Source organism: Entelurus aequoreus, linkage group LG25 (genome assembly GCF_033978785.1).
Source record: "Entelurus aequoreus isolate RoL-2023_Sb linkage group LG25, RoL_Eaeq_v1.1, whole genome shotgun sequence".
Classification (NCBI taxonomy): Eukaryota; Metazoa; Chordata; class Actinopteri; order Syngnathiformes; family Syngnathidae; genus Entelurus; species Entelurus aequoreus.
In genome coordinates, this window is record NC_084755.1 from 4,088,844 (window position 1) to 4,112,628 (window position 23,785).

At 35.9% G+C, this 23,785-nt stretch overlaps 1 protein-coding gene across 1 annotated transcript in view; it reads left to right on the forward strand.

The window, feature by feature from the left end:
• The window catches only part of LOC133642750 (sterol regulatory element-binding protein 1-like), a 63,788-nt gene that overhangs the window by 39,415 nt on the left and 588 nt on the right, over positions 1-23,785 (forward strand). Inside the window, exons 14-19 of the mRNA XM_062037112.1 lie at positions 1,090-1,199; positions 10,608-10,740; positions 10,831-10,996; positions 13,795-14,013; positions 16,601-16,712; positions 23,393-23,785. The exon at positions 23,393-23,785 is cut by the window's right edge and continues 588 nt beyond it. Of these exons, the coding sequence (XP_061893096.1) occupies positions 1,090-1,199; positions 10,608-10,740; positions 10,831-10,996; positions 13,795-14,013; positions 16,601-16,712; positions 23,393-23,613 (961 nt within the window). The 3' untranslated portion in view covers positions 23,614-23,785. The remainder of the gene's footprint in view (positions 1-1,089; positions 1,200-10,607; positions 10,741-10,830; positions 10,997-13,794; positions 14,014-16,600; positions 16,713-23,392) is intronic.

A 23,785-nucleotide genomic window follows, 5' to 3' on the forward strand; every position in this document is an offset into this window, starting at 1 on the left:
AATAGTCATTTAGCACATTAGCAATGTATAGAGTGTATTTCTTTAAAGTTAAGACTAGTTTAAAGTTATCTTCATTGAAAAGTACAGTGCTTTTCCTTCAAAAATAAGGACATTTCAATGTGACACCAAACTTTTGAACGGTAGTGTATATCTACACTACATGGACACTTATTGTATGGATGCTATTCCAAATGTCAAATATGCAATATCCATCTGTCAGTGTTTTTCTACATGAGTCAATACCATGATAATTTTTTCTTCCATTTGTATAATTCAGTATATCAGACATACCGTATTTCCTTGAATAGCCGCAGGGGCGCTAATTAATTTAGAACCTCTTCTCACTCCTGCGCTTACCAAAAGCATGCGGGATGGGCAAGCATGCGCTAATTATTTTAAAACCTCTTCTCACTCCGGCGCTTACCTTATCATGAAAAGCACTTTTAATAAAAAAAACGTTATTATGGTCTTACCTTTACTTATAAATGATGTCCATCTGCAGCTGCTTCTGATCAAAGGCAGTCTTCCTTATCTTTCTTCAGTTTTAGAAGTCTCTGGAGATATTCCTTTAATTATTACCTCCTGCTTCGATTGAAAGTCCAGTTTAGAAAACTGTTTTATCTTAGATATGTAATCCTCCATGGTAAAAGTGCAAGCAAACGATCGCAGCTCACGCTTGCTGCTTGTTGTCTTCTTCTGCAGCACCGGTCTTTTGCAGTACTGGTAGTCGCAAGAAGGATCACTAGCGCCCTCTACCACCTGGAGCCGGGAGTCATTTAATGACTCATATTTGACCCGGCGGAAGTGCCAAGCATGCGCTAATTATTTTGCGAAACGAGTTTGACCCGGCTGTAATTCTAGGCAGGCAAATACTATATTCCCTGCGGCAATTCAAGGAAATACGGTAGATCTTATCTGTCTTTATTTAACAAAAAAGAAAACCACAACTTTTGTACCTTAAAATACAAAACCTTTAGAAAGGAAAGAGGATTGTACATTTAAATCCAATGAGCTGCATATACCGTATATATGTGAAGGAAATGGTGTCCAGTATTTTATCATTTAAATTTTTTTTTTTTCTTTTATCAGGGAGTACGCTGATGCTCTGGAGTATCTGCAGCTGCTGATTAGTGCCTCTGATGCAGCTGGTGCCACATCCCAATCCTTTGCTATTGGCTCCAACATGGCGACTGTGACCGGTACGTATCTGATGCTGATGATACATTTGTTGAATGTTTTCATTATAATCATCAGTCGTAACTAGGGTTGTACGGTATACCGGTACTAGTATAGTACCGTGATACTAATGAATCATATTCGATGCTATACCGCATCTAAAAAGTACTGGTCCCCCCCACGCCCCCGTCGTGGTCATGTCCTGTCATTGCTGGTTTTACGAGCAGAGGAGCATGTTCGGCAGCGCACAATCACGGAGTACTTACAAGCAGACACAGTGTGTAGACAGAAAAGGAAGAATGTATGCATTTTGGCTTAAAAACCAACGATAAAGGTGAAGTTATAACACTGAAACACCCTCAGGAAAAAGTGCTTTAAGACTTTTCTTACAAGTATCATTATCACTGCAGGACGAGGAATAGCTAAACATGCCGTAGCTCACCGGCGTCACAATGTAAACAAACGCCATTGGTAGATCTACACCTGACATCCACTGTAATGATACCAAGTACAGGAGCGTATCTAGTCGATACTACTATGATTAGCTTCACAAAATCTTTTTTTCGTTTAAAAAAAATGTATATTGTGTTTATAAACTCAGGAAATATGTCCCTGGACATATGAGGACTTTGAATATGACCAATGTATGATCCTGTAACTACTTGGTATCGGATTGATACCTAAAAATTTGTGGTATCATCAAAAACTAATGTAAAGTATCAAAGAAGAGAAGAATAAGTGATTATTACATTTGAACAGAAGTGTAGATAGAACATGTTAAAAGAGAAAGTAAGCAGATATTAACAGTAAATGAAGAAGTAGATTAATAATTCATTTTCTACCACTTGTCCTTTATAATTTTGACAAAATGATAGAATGGAAAATGACACAATATGTTACTGCATATGTCAGCAGCTAAATTATGAGCCTTTGTTTGTTTACTTACTACTAAAAGACAAGTTGTCTTGTATGTTCATTATTTTATTTAAGGTCAAGTTTACAATAATAAACATATGTTTAATGCACCAAAAATGTTTTTGTTAAAATAAAGCCAATAATGCAATTTTTGCGGTGCCCTTTATCTAGAAAAGTATCGGAAAGTATCAAAATACATTTTGGTACTGGTACCAAAATGCAACACTAGTCGTAACTGTAGAAGTGATGTTGGCAGGTTTTCAATGAAGTGTGTCCCCGGGACTCATTTTATTTCTTTGACGTGTTTGGTTTTCACACGCTTTGTTTTTCTAGTGGCACGAGCCATCTGTCTCTTCTTGTTGCTCTGCGGTCACCAGTTGTGCCGACACGCGCACGATTGTTTCTCTTTTAGAATAACACGATAGATAGATAGATAGATAGTATTTTATTGATTCCTTCAGGAGAGTTCCCCCAGGAAAATTAAAATTCCAGCAGCAGTGTACAGAATTGAGACATAATTTAAAAAGTAAATAATAAATAATGGGGGTATATGTTATTGCAGGGGTCACCAACGCGGTGCCCGTGGGCACCAGGTAGCCCGTAAGGACCAGATGAGTAGCCCGCTGGCCTGTTCTAAAAATAGCTCAAATAGCAGCACTTACCAGTGAGCTGCCTCTATTTTTTAAATTGTATTTATTTACTAGCAAGCTGGTCTCGCTTTGCCCGACATTTTTAATTCTAAGAGAGACAAAAGTCAAATAGAATTTGAAAATCCAAGAAAATATTTTAAAGACTTGGTCTTCACTTGTTTAAATAAATTCATTAATTTTTTTTACTTTGCTTCTTATAACTTTCAGAAAGACAATTTTAGAGAAAAAATACAACCTTAAAAATGATTTTAGGATTTTTAAACACATATACCTTTTTACCTTTTAAATTCCTTCCTCTACTTTCCTGACAATTTAAATCAATGTTCAAGTAAATTTATTTTTTTTATTGTAAAGAATAATAAATACATTTTAATTTAATTCTTCATTTTAGCTTCTGTTTTTTCGACGAAGAATATTTGTGAAATATTTCTTCAAACTTATAATGATTAAAATACAAAAAAATTATTCTGGCAAATCTAGAAAATCTGTAGAATCAAATTTAAATCTTACTTCAAAGTCTTGAAATTCTTTTAAAATTTTGTTCTGGAAAATCTAGAAGAAATAATGATTAGTCTTTGTTAGAAATATAGCTTGGTCCAATTTGTTATATATTCTAACAAAGTGCAGATTGGATTTTAAACTTTTTAAAACATGTCATCAAAATTCTAAAATTAATCTTAATTAGGAAAAATTACTAATGACGTTCCATAAATTGTTTTTTAAATTTTTTCAAAAAGATTCGAATTAGCTAGTTTTTCTCTTCTTTTTTTCGGTTGAATTTTAAAGAGTCGAAATTGAAGATAAACTATGTTTCAAAATTTAATTGTCATTTTTTTCGTGTTTTCTCCTCTTTTAAATCGTTCAATTAAGTGTAAATATCATTAATTATTAATAATAACATAGAGTTAAAGGTAAATTGAGCAAATTGGCTATTTCTGGCAATTTATTTAAGTGTGTATCAAACTGGTAGCCCTTCGCATTAATCAGTACCTAAGAAGTAGCTCTTGGTTTCAAAAAGGTTGGTGACCCCTGTGTTATTGTTTTGCATCCCTTGTCATCCTAGCACCCCCCCCCCGACAATTCTCATTAACAATTTTTGTCAACAAATGCTTGCACCCTGACCCTACTAGTTACTGTGATTTTAAAGACGAGTTGTTGTTCACAATGTATTGTTTTTCATGGGAAATGGGAGTGTATGGAGAGTAGAGATGTCTGATAATGGCTTTTTTGCCGATATTCCGATATTGTCCAACTTTTAATTACCGATTCCGATATCAACCGATACATATATATACAGTCGTGGAATTCACACATTATGTCTAATTTTTTTGTGATGCCCCGCTGGATGCATTAAACAATGTAACAAGGTTTTCCAAAATAAATCAACTCAAGTTATGGAAAAAAATTGCCAACATGGCACTGACATATTTATTATTGAAGTCACAAAGTGCATTATTTTTTTTAACAAAGCTCAAAACAGCAGCTTGGAATTTGCATGAGGAGGTTGAGGTGGGCGGGTTTGAGGTGTGTGTGTGTGTGGGGGGGGGGGGGGGGGGGGCTGTATATTGCATACTTGCCAACCCTCCCGATTTTTCCGGGAGACTGACGAATTTCAGTGCCCCCTCCCGAAAACCTCCCGGGGCAACCATTCTCCCGAATTTCTCCCGATTTCCACCCGTGCAACAATATTGGGGGCGTGCCGGCCCAGTCATATAATATATGCAGCTTTTACACACACATAAGTGAATGCAAGGCATACTTGGTCAACAGCCATACAGGTCACACTGAGGGTGACCGTATAAACAACTTTAACACTGTTACAAATATGCGCCACACTGTTGAGTTGAGTTGAGTTTGAGTTTATTTCGAACATGCAAGCATACAACATGATACATCACAATTTCCAGTTTCTCTTTTCAACATGTTCGAAAAGGACTAGGAAGAAGCAGAGCTTATTTAATCCTACCCCTTTTCTTTACATAACAGTTGCAAAACTTTTTGTTCACTTCCTGTTCACAATTTTTTCACAATAAACTCCATAAGTAATCACAATAAAAATAAATAAATAAATAATAGTAAGAATTTAATAATAATAATTGGTGAAGTAAGTTATATTTCATATGATGAGATAAGTAAGATTACTTTAAGAATGAATGAATGGATGGATGAAATAAATTGAGAATGTTTGTCATGGTTCTTCTTTGTACTTTGTAAACACTTTAAGTTTGAAGAGTTTCTTGAAGTGTATCATATTAGTACATTGCTTTATTGCTTTGCTTAATCCATTCCATAATTTAATTCCACATACTGATATACTGAAGGTCTGTGAACCCACACCAAACATAAAAGACAAACACATTTCGGGAGAACATCCGCACCGTAACACAACATAAACACAACAGAACAAATACCCAGAATCCCTTGCAGCACTAACTCTACAATACGCTACAATATACACCCCCGCTACCACCAAACCCCGCCCCCCACAACCCCGCCCCTCCACATCTCCCGAATTCAAAGGTCTCAAGGTTGGCAAGTATGGTATATTGTAGCGTCCCGGAAGAGTTAGTGCTGCAAGGGGTTCTGGGTATTTGTTCTGTTGTGTTACGGTGCGGATGTTCTCCCGAAATGTGTTTGGTGTGGGTTCACAGTGTGGCGCATATTTGTAACTGTGTTAAAGTTGTTTATACGGCTACCCTCAGTGTGACCTGTATGGCTGTTGACCAAGGCAGTGCCTTTAAGGTTTATTGGCGCTCTGTACTTCTCCCTACGTCCGTGTACACAGCGGCCTTTTAAAAAGTCATACATTTTACTTTTTGAAACCTATACCGATAATTTCCGATATTACATTTTAAAGCATTTATCGGCCGATAATATCGTCAGTCCGATATTATCGGACATCTCTACTGGAGAGTGCGCTTACTGCGTCCTTTCAGATTTGAATGCATGAAGGACGCAGGACGTGTACCCAGCAACATCCCTGCTGTAGTAATTAATATTAATGCTTCTGTTTTGATTGTTTTCATGTTTTCATGCCATTGCCAGAGCCACTCTTTTTTGCTTTTCCAGCCCTCAATCTTCACTCCAACTGCTCCGTTTTCCTTAATATTCCTAATGAAAGCAGCAAGCTAACGTTGATTTTCACATTACGGAGATCGAGTGGCGCCATTTTTCCTGGGCTGATTTCCACCCTCCCACCGCTTCACTTTGTGCTTACTGATCACTCATCTGAGCAAAAAAAGAAAAGGGGCCTCAGCTTGCCAAACGGGAGGCATCCGCTGAATTGCTTCATCTATCTTCAGTGCTGTCAAATCAGTGATCACCTTGGGGGTGGTGGTGGTGGTGGTGGTGGTGGTGGTGGTGGTGGTGGTGGCGGGGGAGGTGTCAAAGGCATGGCTGGGATGTTAATGGCAGACTTTTCTTGGCACTGCCTCAGTGTTGGAATTCTGTGTGCGTGAGCCCCGTCTGAACGGAGGTGCTTTCTTCTCATAACCGACTCGTCAAAATGGTATCTGTCCTCATCATGCTGTAAGTTTACCGCTAGGCTGCGACAGATTGATTCAGAGGTCAAACGCAGACGGCGCAAGTGATTCCACTCCTGCCTGAGCGGGACTCCAATATTACACAGCAAAAAGTCAGTGTTCAAAACCAAGGGAAAAAAATACAAAAATGAGGGGTATTTTATTTGAACGAAGCAAAATTATCTGCCAATAGAACAAGAAAATTTAGCTTGTCAAGACTTTCCAAAACAAGTAAAATTAGCTAATTTCAATGAACCCAAAAATACCTTTAAAATAAGTATATTCTCACTAATAACAAGTGCACTTTTCTTGGTAGAAAAAAAGAGACCTTTTTGCTCAATATGTTGAAAAATATTCTTAAATGAAGTAAATGCTAGTGCCATTATCTTGACATAATGATATGCGCTCGGCATTACATTTCTTGAAACCAGCAAACTTATACTAAAAACTAGGGATGTCCGATAATAGCTTTTTGCCGATATCCGATATGCCGATATTGTCCAACTCTTTAATTACCGATACCGATATCAACCGATATATACAGTCGTGGAATTAACACATTATTATGCCTAATTTGGACAACCAGGTATGGTGAAGATAAGGTACTTTTTAAAAAAATGAATCAAATAAAATAACATAAATTAATTAAAAACATTTTCTTGAATAAAAAAGAAAGTACAACAATATAAAAACAGTTACATAGAAACTAGTAATCAATGAAAATGAGTAAAATTAACTGTTAAAGGTTAGTACTATTAGTGGAGCAGCAGCACGCACAATCATGTGTGCTTACGGACTGTATCCCTTGCAGACTGTATTGATATATATTGATATATAATGTAGGAAGCAGAATATTAATAACAGAAAGAAACAACCCTTTTGTGTGAATGAGTGTAAATGGGGGAGGGAGGTTTTTTGGGTCGGTGCACTAATTGTAAGTGTATCTTGTGTTTTTTATGTTGATTTAATTAAAAAAAAAAAACAAACAAAAAAAAAACCGATACTGATAATAAAAAAAAACGATACCGATAATTTCCGCTATTACATTTTAACGCATTTATCGGCAGACCGATATTATCGGACATCTCTACTAAAAACTAGTTTATTGTTCTTAATGGAAAGGCAACAAGGCAAGCGCTTGTTACTCTCGGGGTCTCCTAGCCGCTCAGGCAAATCATATGGTCTAAAAATGCATTTTTCCATGGATAACATGACATCATCGCGCCAAGTGCGTGCTCTTTCAGTCAATTAGTGCGCATATATACAAAAATTGTAATTGTCATTTTGAAGAATTTATCTGAATGTGCATGAACTATTTCTGTTCAAAATAGTTTAAAATGTTAAACGTTTGAATATTAACTGTCAGTTTACTGTACTGTGCCAACTGTACTACTATATGAGTACGTGTTTTCTATTGTTTCATTGAAAATAAAACAGCAAAGTCCATTTGGCTGTCATCTGTTTTAATTATGAGACACGATTGTGTCAAAGTCATGATTTTTTTTTTCATGCTTGAAGTAAGAAATTATTACTTTAAAAAAAGTAGTTTTATACTTGTGAGTGTTGATGACACAGCTTTGCAACAGTTGATATTCTAGTTTCAAGCATGTTTTACTCAATATAGGTCATCAAATCTCAGCTACAAGCTGTAATATCTTACTGACATCATTTAGGACAGGGGTCGGCAACCCGCGGCTCTAGAGCCGCATGCGGCTCTTTAGCGCCGCCCTAGTGGCTCTCTGGAGATTTTTCAACAATGTATGAAAAATCGAAAAAGATGAGGGGAAAAAAATATATTTTTTGTTTTAATATGGTTTCTGTAGGAGGACAAAGATGACACAAACCTCCCTTATTGTTATAAAGCACATTGTTTATATTTAACATGCTTCACTGATTCGAGTATTTGGCGAGCGCCGTTTTGTCCTACTAATTTTGGCGGTCCTTGAACTCATCGTAGTTTGTTTACATGTATAACTTTCTCCGACTTTCTAGGACGTGTTTTATGCCACTTCTTTTTCCGTCTCATTTTGTCCACCAAACTTTTAACATTGTGCATAAATGCACAAAGGTGAGTTTTGTTGATGTAATTGACTTGTGTGTAGTGCTAATCAGACATATTTGGTCACTGCATGACTGCAAGCTAATCGATGCTAACATGCTATTTAGGCTATCTATATGTACATATTGCATCATTATGCCTCGTTTGTAGCTATATTTGAGGTCATTTAGCTTCCTTTAAGTCATCATTCAATTTATATCTCATGATACACTATCTGTGTGTAATATGGCTTTTAATTTTTTGCGGCTCCAGACAGATTTGTTTTTGTATTTTTGGTCCAATATGGCTCTTTCAACATTTTGGGTTGCCGACCCCTGATTTAGGACCAAAACACTTAAAACAAGTAAAACACTCTAACATAACATCTGCTTAGTGAGAAGAATTATCTTATCAGACAGAAAATAAGCAAATATCACCCTTATTTGAGATATTTCATCTTACTTAGATTTCAGTTTTTGCAGTGTAGTGCACGCTCACACCGGCCAAGTAAAAACTGCTAACAATAAAAAACTAAAGGAAAATAATTTTTGTGCTCGTGTCTGTGAATTGACATTTTTTTGAATAGTCTGAGAGTTTCGGAGGTCCTTCATTGTCTTGTGTCCCAGTTGTGCCTTCTCCTTAGTTGTAGTATGTGTCTGCTTCGGGATCCCCCCCCCCCCCCCCTCCAAAAAAAAAGCTCCTACCTTGTAGAACAGGGGTCACCAACGCGGTGCCCGCGGGCACCAGGTAGCCCGTAAGGACCAGATGAGTAGCCCGCTGGCCTGTTCTAAAAATAGCTCAAATAGCAGCACTTACCAGTGAGCTGCCTCTATTTTTTTAATTTTATTTATTTACTAGCAAGCTGGTCTCGCTTTGCCCGACATTTTTAATTCTAAGAGAGACAAAACTCAAATAGAATTTGAAAATCCAAGAAAATATTTTAAAGACTTGGTCTTCACTTGTTTAAATAAATTCATTCATTTTTTTACTTTGCTTCTTATAACTTTCAGAAAGACAATTTTAGAGAAAAAATACAACCTTAAAAATGATTTTAGAATTTTTAAACACATATACCTTTTTACCTTTTAAATTCCTTCCTCTTCTTTCCTGACAATTTAAATCAATGTTCAAGTAAATTTATTTTTTTTATTGTAAAGAATAATAAATACATTTTAATTTAATTCTTCATTTTAGCTTCTGTTTTTTCGACGAAGAATATTTGTGAAATATTTCTTCAAACTTATTATGATTAAAATACAAAAAAATTATTCTGGCAAATCTAGAAAATCTGTAGAATCAAATTTAAATCTTATTTCAAAGTCTTTTGAAATTCTTTTAAAATTTTTGTTCTGGAAAATCTAGAAGAAATAATGATTTGTCTTTGTTAGAAATATAGATTGGTCCAATTTGTTATATATTCTAACAAAGTGCAGATTGGATTTTAACCTTTTTAAAACATGTCATCAAAATTCTAAAATTAATCTTAATCAGGAAAAATTACTCATGTGTCCAGGGACATATTTCCTAAGTTTATTTATATAATATACATTTTAAAAAAAACAAAAGAAGATTTTGTGATGCTAAAAAAATATTGATGTAATCATAGTAGTATTGACTAGATACGCTTCTGTACTTGGTATCATTACAGTGGATGTCAGGTGTAGATCCACAAATGGCGTTTGTTTACATTGTGACGCCGGTGAGCTATTCCTTGTCCTGCAGTGATAATGATACTTGTAAGAAACTTTCTTTATTTGTCGCCATGGAAGTGAGGATTAGTGATTTAGAAGTAGCTAAAACAAGGGTGTACCCCCGCCTTCAGCCTGAATGCAGCTGAGAAAGGCTCCAGAACCCCACCGTAACCCCGAAAGGGACAAACGGTAGAAAATGAATGGATGGATGGATGGATAAAACACTGCCGACTGCGGATGGACTTTAGCCAGGTCTCAAAGCACCTCTTCCCGAGGGTGTTTCAATGTTATAACTTCACCTTTATCTTTACTTTTTAAGCCAAAATGCGTTCATTCTTCCTTTTCTGTCTGCTTGTAAGTACTCTGTGATTGTGCGCTGCCGAACATGCTCCTCTGCTCGTAACCCAGCGATGTCATGACGTGACGACGACGAGGGGGTGTGGGAGGCGGGTACTTTTTCGAGGCGGTATAGTATCGAATATGATTCATTAGTATTGATGTACTATACTAATACCGGTATACCGTACAACCACATTGAACAGTGTAGAAAAATATGGTAATAGTGTGTTTGCTTTTATGGTCTTCACTTTTTGAATGCTTTCCTCCCGTCTTCTAGGCTGTGACCCCCACTCCAAGTGGTGGTCCTCTGTCACCGTGGTGATCATCAACTGGCTCCAAGGCGACGACACGGCTGCAGAGAGGCTGTATCCGACTGTGGAGCACCTGCCGCGCACCTTGCAGAATGTGGAGTAAGTCTTGGCTTCCTTGTATCCCCCTCCTTACCCCCCCCTACCCCGCCTCCCACGTGCACGCTGACCTGCATCCCGCACCTGTCTCAGGAGCCTCCTGCCCAAGGCCTGTCTCAACACCTTCCGAGCCGTGCGGGCTCTGTTGTCCAAGCCGGAGAACTGCCAGCTGAGTCTGAGTCACAGTGACAAGGCCAGCGCCCTACTCCGAGACAGTCTCAACCTGGGCCCGCACTCTCACAGCTGCAGTTTAGACAAGGTACACAACACACCAGCACACGTTTGTTTCCCCGTAAAAGTTGTTGTTGCTTAGCACTCCTTTGTGGGCACTCAAAATGCAATAAAACACGCCCGAGCATGCATCTGTTGCGTTGTAACAGATGTGTGTGCACTACACTGCAAAAAGTCAATGTTCAGAAACAAGAAAAAAAAATACAAAAATGAGGGGTATTTTACTTGAACTAAGCACAATTATCTGCCAATAGAACAAGAAAATTTGGCTTGTCAAGACTTTCCAAAACAAGTAAAATTAGCTAACTTCAATGAACCCAAAAATACCTTAAAATAGGTATATTCTCACTAATAACAAGTGCACTTTTCTTGGTAGAAAGAACAAATAAGAGACCTTTTTGCTCAATGTGTTGAAAAATATTCTTAAATGAAGTAATTGCTAGTGCCATTATCTTGACAATGATATGCGCTGGGCATTACATTTCTTGAAACCAGCAAACTTATACTAAAAACTAGTTTATTGTTCTTAATGGAAAGGCAACAAGGCAAGCGCTTGTTACTCTCGGGGTCTCCTAGCCGCTCAGGCAAATCATATTGTCTAAAAATGCATTTTTCCATTGATAACATGACATCGCGCCAAGTGCGTGCTCTTTCAGTCATTAGTGTGCAAGGAATATATGTATATATATATATATATATATATATATATATATATATATATATATATATATATATATATATATATATATATATATTTATATATATATATATATATATATATATATATATATATATATATTTATATATATATATATATATTTATATATATATATATATATATTTATATATATATATATATATATATATATATATATATATATATATATATATATATATATATATATTAGGGCTGCAACAACTAATCGATTAAATCGATTAAAATCGATTATAAAAATGGTTGGCGATTAATTTAGTCATCGATTCGTTGGATCTATGCTATGCGCATGCGCAGAGGCTACGTTTTTTTGTTTTTTTTTAAACCTTTATTTATAAACTGCAACATTTACAAACAGCTGAGAAACAATAATCAAAATAATAGGGGTGTAACGGTACGTGTATTTGTATCGAACTGTTTCGGTACGGGGGTTTCGTTTTGGTGCGGAAGTGTACCGAACGAGTTTCCACACGGACTTATTAACTAGCGTAACGCACGTTGTGTAAAGAATAATCAAAATGACGGACATTTGAGGCATTTAAGAAACTCCGCCCTGACAGCTGCGCAAAAGAGGACATGTCCGGTGAAAAGAGGACGTATTGTCAGTCTATCCTAGCCCGTTAGCTGTTAGCATGCTAGCAAAAGAGGACTAGCAGCGATCGGTTTCACCGGACGTGAAACCGATTGCTGCTAGCATGCTAGCAGCTAACAGGCTAGGATAGACTGACCATACGTCCTCTTTTCACCGGACATGTCTTCTTTTGCGGAGCTGTCAGGGCGGTGTTTCATAAATGCCTCAAATGTCCAGCATTTTGAGTTAGGGTTGCGTGTATTTTCAATGTACGTTCAGGGTTAAGAAGGGGTTAAAAACAAAACAAATTGTGCGTGCAGCAGCATTGGTGAGGGAGGGGCAGAGACAGAGAGAGCGTGAGAGTTGTGATAAACGCGCATGCGTCGTCAGGCTCTGCTTTTTATCGATACATTTATCAGATTTAATGTTTTATTATCTATAGCAGGGTGTCAAAAGTGTGCATTTTTGTAACATTTTCCTTGTTTTATTTGGCAAGTTGAAAGAACATGGCGCCAGTATGCTGTTTTTTTTTTCAATAAAATACTGGAAAGGATAGAAATGTAGTTTGTCTCTTTTATCCGATTATTAATCGATTAATCGAAGTAATAATCGACAGATTAATCGATTATCAAATTAATCGTTAGTTGCAGCCCTAATATATATATATATATATATTTGTGCATGAACTATTTCTGTTCAAAATTGTTTGAAATGTCACATGTTAAATGTTTAAATATTAGTTTACTGTACTGTGCCAACTGTACTACTATATGAGTACCTGTTTTCTATTGTTTCATTGAAAATACAACAGCAAAGTCCATTTGGCTGTCATCTGTTTTATTTATGAGACACATTCGTGTCAAAGTCATGATTTTTTATTTCATGCTTGAAATAAGAAATGATGACTTTAAAAAAGTAGTTTTATACTTGTGAGTGTTGATGACACAGCTTTGCAACAGTTGATATTCTAGTTTAAGCATGTTTTACTCAATATAGGTCATAACATCTCAGCTACAAGCTGTAATATCTTACTGACATCATTTAGGACCAAAACCCTTAAAACAAGTAAAACACTCTAACATAAAATCTGCTTAGTGAGAAGAATGATCTTATCAGACAGAAAATAAGCAAATATCACCCTTATTTGAGATATCTCACTTAGATTTCAGTTTTTGCAGTGCACTCGTCACACAGGCAAGTCTTGTGTGTTTCCGTCAGTCCACCCCAGGGCAGCTGTGGCTATGAAAGTAGCTTACCACCACCAGGTGTGAATGAATGATGGGTTCTACATGTAAAGCGACTTTGGGTACTTAGAAAAGCGCTATATAAATCCCAGGTATTTTTATTATTATTATTTCTGGCCTGAGCTGTGGTGCATTGTAGTTGCATTGCATGTGTTGCCAGGTGAGTGCAATGTTCCTGCAGTGCAACACAGAGCTGAGCCTCCAACAACAATTCTATACTTCCATGTTATGTTTGGAACCACATCTGCCTGCTTTTGGGTTTTTGTCATGTTTAACCCTTGCAAATCCATCACCAGGTGGTCCAATTACTGCTGTGCGACCTGCTGTTGGTGATGAGGACCAACGTGTGGCGTCTTCAGCAGCAGGGGCCCAACGCCGCCGGACTGGGATCGGCGGGCCCCGGCACAGGCCCCAATGGGGTCCACCAGGCCTCGCCGCCTGAGCTCCAAGGCTTTCAGCAAGATCTGAGCTCGCTACGCAAGCTGGCTCAGAGCTTCAGGCCGGCCATGCGAAGAGTATGTAGATGCTCTTTATGGTTTCGTTGTTTCTTTGTTGTGTGTTAATTAGACGGATTATGCGAAAACTATTTGATGAATCTTGCATGAATCCTACTGACAAAATTCATAGGAATACAGTCGTGGTCAAGAGTTTACATACACTTGTAAAGAACATAATGTCATGGCTGTCTTGAGTTTCCAATCATTTCTACAACTCTTATTTTTTTGTGATAGAGCAGGGGTCACCAACCTTTTTGAAAGCAAGAGCTACTTCTTGGGTACTGATTAATGCGAAGGGCTACCAGTTTGATACACACTTAAATAAATTGCCAGAAATAGCCAATTTGCTCAATTTACCTTTAACTCTATGTTATTATTAATAATTAATGATATTTACACTTAATTGAACGGTTTAAAAGAGGAGAAAACACGAAAAAAATGACAATTACATTTTGAAACATAGTTTATCTTCAATTTCGACTCTTTAAAATTCAACCGAAAAAAAGAAGAGAAAAACTAGCTAATTTGTATCTTTTTGAAAAAATTTAAAAAAGAATTTATGGAACATCATTAGTAATTTTTCCTGATTAAGATTAATTTTAGAATTTTGATGACATGTTTTAAAAAGGTTAAAATCCAATCTGCACTTTGTTAGAATATATAACAAATTGGACCAAGCTACATTTCTAACAAAGACAAATCATTATTTCTTCTAGATTTTCCAGAACAAAAATTTTAAAAGAATTTCAAAAGGCTTTGAAGTAAGATTTAAATTTGATTCTACAGATTTTCTAGATTTGCCAGAATAATTTTTTTGTATTTTAATCATAATAAGTTTGAAGAAATATTTCACAAATATTCTTCGTCGAAAAAACAGAAGCTAAAATGAAGAATTAAATTAAAATGTATTTATTATTCTTTACAATAAAAAAATAAATTTACCTAAACATTGATTTAAATTGTCAGGAAAGAAAAGGAAGGAATTTAAAAGGTAAAAAGGTATATGTGTTTAAAAATCCTAAAACCATTTTTAAGGTTGTATTTTTTCTCTAAAATTGTCTTTCTGAAAGTTATAAGAAGCAAAGTAAAAAAAATGAATGAATTTATTTAAACAAGTGAAGACCAAGTCTTTAAAATATTTTCTTGGATTTTCAAATTCTATTTGAGTTTTGTCTCTCTTAGAATTAAAAATGTTGAGCACAGCGAGAACAGCTTGCTAGTAAATAAATACAATTTAAAAAATAGAGGCAGCTCACTGGTAAGTGCTGCTATTTGAGCTATTTTTAAAACAGGCCAGCGGGCTACTCATCTGGTCCTTACGGGCTACCTGGTGCCCGCGGGCTCCGCGTTGGTGACCCCTGCTCTAGCCAGATTTAGCCATTACTTTACCACTTTTGACGTGTGTTAGTTAAAGTTAAAGTACCAATGATTGTCACACACACACACTAGGTGTGGCTAGTGTGGAGAAATGTGTCCTCTGCATTTGACTCATCCCCTTATTCACCCCCTGAGAGGTGAGGGGAGCAGTGAGCGGCAGCGGTGACGCGCCCGGGAATCATTTTTTGGTGATTTAACCCCCAATTCCAACCCTTGATGTTGAGTACCAAGCAGGGAGGTAATGGCTCCCATTTTTATAGTCTTTGGTATGACTCGGCCGGGGTTTGAACTCACAACCTACCCATCTCAGGGCGGACACTCTAACCACTAAGCCACTGAGTAGGTTGGGGGTCAGTTGGGGGTTAGTGGTTTTGCTGCCAATGGAACTGGTGCTTTACAGAGAGTAAATGGGACAATGAAAAAAGGAGGATTACCTCCAAATTCTTCAGCCCGGAGGTTGGGTCTTGGGCACAGTTGGGTGTTCCAACAGGACAATGACCCCCAAACACACGTCAAAAGTGGTAAAGGAATGGCTAAATCAGGCTAGAATGAAGGTTTTAGAATGGACCTTTCCAAAGTCCTGACTGGACAATGCTGAAGAAACAAGTCCATGTCAGAAAACCAACACATTTAGCTGAACTGCACCAATTTTGTCAAGAGGAGTGGTCAAAAATTCCAGCAGAAGCTTGTGGATGGCTACCAAAAGCGCCTTATTGCAGTGAAACTTGCCAAGCGACATGTAAGCAAATATTAACATTGCTGTATGTATACTTTTGACCCTCACATTTTCAGTAGACCCATAATAAATTCATAAAAGAACAAAACTTCATGAATGTTTTGTGTGACCAACAAGTATGTGCTCCAATCACTCTATCACCAAAAAATAAGAGTTGTAGAAATGATTAGAAACTCAAGACAGCCATGACATTATGTTCTTTACAAGTGTATGTACACGTTTGACCACCACTGTATGTACCAAGTGACTATGAAGATGTTTAGAATGTTATCGCTGCATTTTCTGCCGCCGCTATAAAAAGTGAGCGTTTTGGGGCGATGGCTGACACATCACCCTTCACGGTGTGTAGACTTTGTCCTCGCAGCTTCAAATTTAGCTTTGTGAGTTTGAGGCCAGGCCACACACACACACACACACACCTAAAGCGGAATGTGTTGCTATGAGTCATCACTCTCGTCCCTCCTCATTTCTCATCCCTCTCTCTTGTTGCAGTTGTTCCTTCACGAGGCCACAGCCAGGCTGATGGCGGGTGCAAGCCCCACACGCACGCATCAGCTCCTAGACCGCTCGCTGCGGCGCCGGGCAACACCCGGAGCCAAGACAGGTAATCCTCCATGTACACAATACCAGGGCTAGGTGATATATCGAGTAGAGATGTCCGATAATATCGGCCTGCCGATATTATCGGCCGATAAATGCTTTAAAATGTAATATCGGAAATTATCGGTATCGTTTTTTTTAATTATCAGTATCGTTTTTTTTTATTTTATTGTTTTTTTAAAATTTTTTTTATTAAATCAACATAAAAAACACAAGATACACTTACAATTAGTGCACCAACCCAAAAAAACCTCCCTCCCCCATTTACACTCATTCACACTCAAGGGTTGTTTCTTTCTGTTATTAATATTCTGCTTCCTACATTATATATCAATATATATCAATACAGTCTGCAAGGGATACAGTCCGTAAGCACACATGATTGTGCGTGCTGCTGGTCCACTAATAGTACTAACCTTTAACAGTTCATTTTACTCATTTTCATTAATTACTAGTTTCTATGTAACTGTTTTTATATTGTTTTACTTTCTTTTGTATTCAAGAAAATGTTTTTAATTTATTTATCTTATTATTATTTTTTTTTTAAAAGGACCTTATCTTAACTATACCTGGTTGTCCAAATTAGGCATAATAATGTGTTAATTCCACGACTGTATATATCGGTATCGGTTGATATCGGTATCGGTAATTAAAGAGTTGGACAATATCGGAATATCAGCAAAAAGCCATTATCGGACATTCCTAATATCGAGTTTGTAAGATATATGAATTAAGAAAATATCGTAATATCAATATAATTTATTTCAAGTTAAAATGACCAAACACCGCTTATTTGTTGTGTTAGAATAGAATAGAATGGACTTTATTGTCATTATATTTGCATGTAACGAGATTAAGGACTCCAATTTAAGGTGCGGTAGTGGGAACAAACATGGGATAAAAATAAATTACAAAAGAGGTAATAAAGATAGAACTAAGAATTGAAATAAACAGACTACTATCCAATAAAAATAATAAGCAATCCTGTACAACAGTGGTCCCCAACCTTTTTGTAGCTGCGGACCGGTGAACGCTTGAAAATTTGTCCCACGGACCAATGGGGTGGGGGGTTGGGGGGGTGTTACATTAATTACAATTACAATTTTTTATTTTTTTTATTTATTTATTTTTTACATAAAGAAATACAATCATACGGACTGTATCCCTGCAGACTGTATTGATCTATAATGTATATATTGTGTTTTTTATGTTGATATAATTAAAAAAATAAAAATAAAAAAAAATTTTTAATTTTTTTTTTACATAAAGAAATACAATCATACGGACTGTATCCCTGCAGACTGTATTGATCTATAATGTATATATTGTGTTTTTTATGTTGATTTAATACAAAAAAAAATACAAAAAAATTTAAATTTATTTTATTTTATTTTTTTTACATAAAGAAATACAATCATGTGTGCTTACGGACTGTATCCATGCAGACTGTATTGATCTATATTGATATATAATTTATATATTGTGTTTTTTATGTTGATTTAATTTTTAAAAAAAAATAATTTAATTTATTTTTTTAAATTTCTTGTGCGGCACGGTCCCAATCGGTCCGGGCCGCGGCCCGGTGGTTGGGACCACTGCTGTACAATATACAAAACACTATACAAAATACTGTACAATATACAGAGCAAGACAAGAGCACCGGAGTAATAAATAACAATCAGTGTCGGATGTATTGCACTCGAAGGGTAATATTGCACAGTAGGGTATTAGAGGAGGATATTGTATTGTTCCTTGTTCTCCCCCGCTTGAGTGGGCTACTACACCCCTCCCCTTCCTCCTTCCAAGACGTGCTTGCACGTATAAGAACATCCTTGATTGGTTGGTTGTTTGCTATGATGAGGCACGATTGGTTGAGATTAGCGCAAAACAATAGGGACAGGCCAATCAGAGGCAGGATAGGGCGGGTCAAGGAACCAGGAAGGAAAAATCACAACAGACATCCCAAATGACGATGAGAGAGTCGGAGAAGTGAAGTGGAAATATTCAAGCGGGTATTTTACTTGAACTAAGCAAAATTATCTGCCAATAGAACAAGAAAATTTGGCTTGTCGAGACTTTCCAAAACAAGTAAAATTAGCTAACCTCAATGAACCCAAAAATACCTTAAAATAATAAGTGCACTTTTGTTGGTCGAAAAAAAAGAGACCTTTTTGCTCAATATGTTGGAAAATATTCTTAAATTTAGCAAAGCTAGTGACATTATCTTGACATAATGATATGCACTTGGCATCAATATTTCTTATTTCATGCTTGAAATAAGAAATGATGACTTTAAAAAAGCAGTTTTATACTTGTGAGTGTTGATGACACAGCTTTGCAACAGTTGATATTCTAGTTTCAAGCATGTTTTACTCAATATAGGTCATAACATCTCAGCAACAAGCTGTAATATCTTACTGACATCATTTAGGAGCAAAACCCTTAAAACAAGTAAAACACTCTAACATAAAATCTGCTTAGTGAGAAGAATGATCTTATCAGACAGAAAATAAGCAAATATCACCCTTATTTGAGATATTTCATCTTACTTAGATTCCAGTTTTTGCAGTGTACTTGTGATTTAGGGTTATACATTGCAAAAAGTCAGTGTTCAAGAAAACAACAAGAAAACAAAAACAAAAATGAGGGGTATTTTATTTGAACGAAGCAAAATGATCTGCCAATAGAACAAGAAAATTTGGCTTGTCAAGACTTTCCAAAACAAGTAAAGTTAGCTAACCTCAATGAACCCAAAAATACCTTAAAATAAGTATATTCTCACTAATAACAAGTGCACTTTTCTTGGTAGAAAAACAAATGAGACCTTTATGCTCAATATGTTGGAAAATATTCTTAAATGAAGTAAATGCTAGTGCCATTATCTTGACATAATGATATGCGCTCGTGATTTTTTTTTTCATGCTTGAAATAAGAAATGATGACTTTAAAAAAGTAGTTTTATACTTGTGAGTGTTGATGACACAGCTTTGCAACAGTTGATATTCTAGTTTCAAGCATGTTTTACTCAATATAGGTCATAACATCTCAGCAACAAGCTGTAATATCTTACTGAGATCATTTATGAGCAAAACACTTAAAACAAGTAAAACACTCTAACATCAAATCTGCTTAGTGAGAAGAATGATCTTATCAGACAGAAAATAAGCAAATATCACCCTTATTTGAGATATTTCATCTTACTTAGATTTCAGTTTTGCAGTGCACTTGTGATTTAGGGTTATACATTGCAAAAAGTCAGTGTTCAAAAAAAAGAAAAAAAATACAAAAATTAGAGGTATTTTATTTGAACGAAGCAAAATTATCTGCCAATAGAACAAGAAAATTTGGCTTGTCAAGACTTTCCAAAACAAGTAAAATTAGCTAACCTCAATGAACCCAAAAATACCTTAAAATAAGTATATTCTCACTAATAACAAGTGCACTTTTCTTGGTAGAAAAAAAAGAGACCTTTTTGCTCAATATGTTGGAAAATATTCTTCAATGCTAGTGCCATTATTTTGACATAATGTTGGAGCTCTGTAGCAACTGACCGTGCAGAAAGTCTTTGCACTATGCGCTACAGCAGCCGCTGACCCCCCTCTGTCAGTTTACGTGGCCTACCACTTGGTGGCTGAGTTGCTGTTGTTCCCAAACTCGTCCATTTTCTTATAATAAAGTTGACTTTGGAATATTTAGGAGCGAGGACATTTCACGACTGGATTTGTTGCACAGGTGGCATCCTGTGACAGTTCCACGCTGGAAATCACTGAGAGCGGCCCATTCTTTCACAAATGTTTGTAGAAACAGTCTCCATGCCTAATGCTAGGCTCACACCAACGGCGCTTTAAAGCGGCATGCAAAGCGGCGTTATAGCGTAACAAAGCCTGATTAAAGCGTGAGGGTCGTAATGGATGGTGGGAAAGCTTGTAGTGAAGCGGGACATGCGGCAAGTTCGCCAAAAATTTTTAAACCATCCATCCATCCATTTTCTACCGCTTATTCCCTTCGGGGTTGCGGGGGGCGCTGGAGCCTATCTCAGCTACAATCGGGTTTAAAAAATTCTGCGCTCTGTCAAGAATGGAATAAAACGCCGAGAGCGTATCAAAGCATGACAAAGCCTGACAAAGCTCAGCAAAACTTGACTAAAAGCGTAGGAAAGCTTAACAGATCTTGGTTCAAAGCGCGGAACCAAGTCTACAACTACAAATAGGAAGTGACTGGGATACTGACTAGTGACATTGAAACATTTATGTAAAACCAACACAGGATTACAAATCCATTCTCTTTTGCATCATTGCCTTTTTTATATGATGATCATTGTTTCTGTACTTCTTTAGAGTTTGCTGTTTGATGTTGCAGTTTGACATTACTGTCTATAATTTTTCTGTATGAAAATGTTAATAAGAATGTTACGTTTTATAAAAGAAATGCCTTTAATTAATTTCAACTAGCATAAGGAATGAAAGATAGATATTTATTAAGATGACAAAAATAAAATAAATGAAGATATAAAACATAATATAACGGGAAAAAAAGAGAAATTGAAAAAATAAATTAATATAAAAAATGGGTGGATAAAACAAATGCCTTTTAATATTTTCAACTAGCATGAAAGATAGATATTTATTAAGATGACAAAAATAAAAGAAATTAAGATATAAAACGTAATATAACGAGAAAAAAAAGAGAAATTGAAAAAATAAATGAATATAAAAAATGGGTGGATAAAACAAATGCCTTTTAATATTTTCAACTAGCATGAAAGATAGCTATTTATTAAGATGACAAAAATAAAAGAAATGAAGATATAAAACATAATATAACGGAAAAAAAAGAGAAATTGAAAAAATAGATGAATATAAAAAATGGGTGGATAAAACAAATGCCTTTTAATATTTTCAACTAGCATGAAAGATATATATTTATTAAGATGACAAAAATAAAAGAAATGAAGATATAAAACATAATATAACGGAAAAAAAAGAGAAATTGAAAAAATAGATGAATATAAAAAATGGGTGGATAAAACAAATGCCTTTTAATATTTTCAACTAGCATGAAAGATATATATTTATTAAGATGACAAAAATAAAAGAAATTAAGATATAAAACGTAATATAACGAAAAAAAGAGAAATTGAAAAAATAAATGAATATAAAAAATGAGTGGATAAAACAAATGCCTTTTAATATTTTCAACTAGCATGAAAGATAGCTATTTATTAAGATGACAAAAATAAAAGAAATTACATATAAAACATAATGTAACGGAAAAAAAAGAGAAATTGAAAAAATAGATGAATATAAAAAATGGGTGGATAAAACAAATGCCTTTTAATATTTTCAACTAGCATGAAAGATAGATATTTATTAAGATGACAAAAATAAAAGAAATGAAGATATAAAACATAATATAACGGAAAAAAAAGAGAAATTGAAAAAATAGATGAATATAAAAAATGGGTGGATAAAACAAATGCCTTTTAATATTTTCAACTAGCATGAAAGATAGATATTTATTAAGATGACAAAAATAAAAGAAATGAAGATATAAAACATAATATAACGGAAAAAAAAGAGAAATTGAAAAAATAGATGAATATAAAAAATGGGTGGATAAAACAAATGCCTTTTAATATTTTCAACTAGCATGAAAGATAGATATTTATTAAGATGACAAAAATAAAAGAAATGAAGATATAAAACGTAATATAACGGAAAAAAAAGAGAAATTGAAAAAATAAATGAATATAAAAAATGGGTGGATAAAACAAATGCCTTTTAATATTTTCAACTAGCATGAAAGATAGATATTTATTAAGATGACAAAAATAAAAGAAATGAAGATATAAAACGTAATATAACGAAAAAAAAGAGAAATTGAAAAAATAAATGAATATAAAAAATGGGTGGATAAAACAAATGCCTTTTAATATTTTCAACTAGCATGAAAGATAGCTATTTATTAAGATGACAAAAATAAAAGAAATTAGATATAAAACATAATATAACGGAAAAAAAAGAGAAATTGAAAAAATAGATGAATATAAAAAAATGGGTGGATAAAACAAATGCCTTTTAATATTTTCAACTAGCATGAAAGATAGATATTAAGATGACAAAAATAAAAGAAATTAAGATATAAAACATAATATAACTGGGAAAAAAAAGAGAAATTGAAAAAATAAATGAATATAAAAAATGGGTGGAAAAACAGTATACTGAGTTTTTCACATTTTTTTCTTATTTTTGTTGTAACAATGCACAACAGAGCTTGATAATCGTGTCAGAGCCTGATTTAAAGCGTCAGGATCGCATCAAAGCGTAATCAAGTTCAATAAAGCGTAATAAAATGTGATTTAAAGCGTATCAAAGAGGGATCAAAGCGTGAGGAACGGTAAGAAAGCGGCAACTAATTCGTATCAGAGTGTATCAAAGCATAACATTACTTCAGAGATCGGGATATTCGTGGAAAAATTGACAAAAATGACGGCGCTTTGCTCGCCGCTTGAAAGCACGGCGAGCGCCGTTGGTGTGAACCAGGCATAAGTGCTGGATTTGATACACCGGGCCAAGTGATTAGAACACCTGATTCTCATCATTTGGATGGGTGGCCAAATACTTGTGGCAATATAGTGTGTAACTGTACATGAAGAACCAAACGGTGTCCTCCTTGCGTCCGCAGAGGAAAGCGAGACCCGTCCAGGCCAGCGGGAGCAGGCGGAGGCGGTGATGCTGGCGTGCCGCTACCTCCCCCCAGCCTTCCTCTCGGCCCCCGGCCAGCGGGTGGGCATGCTGGCCGACGCCGCCCGCACCCTGGAGAAGCTCGGGGACAAGAGGACCCTCCAAGACTGCCAGCAAATGATCATTAAGCTGGGCAGCGGCACCACCGTCGCCAACAGCTAAAGGACGGCAGGCTCTCATACCAAACTGACCACACTGACTCTACCGTACACCCCACCCCCACAAAGAAGGCACTTGTGTAGGAGCCCTTTACCACAAGAAAAGAACGGTTCTTTGTGAGAGGCCATTGCAGTGCTACAATCAACCACAGAGAGGCGCATCCTCAGTGTGGTTG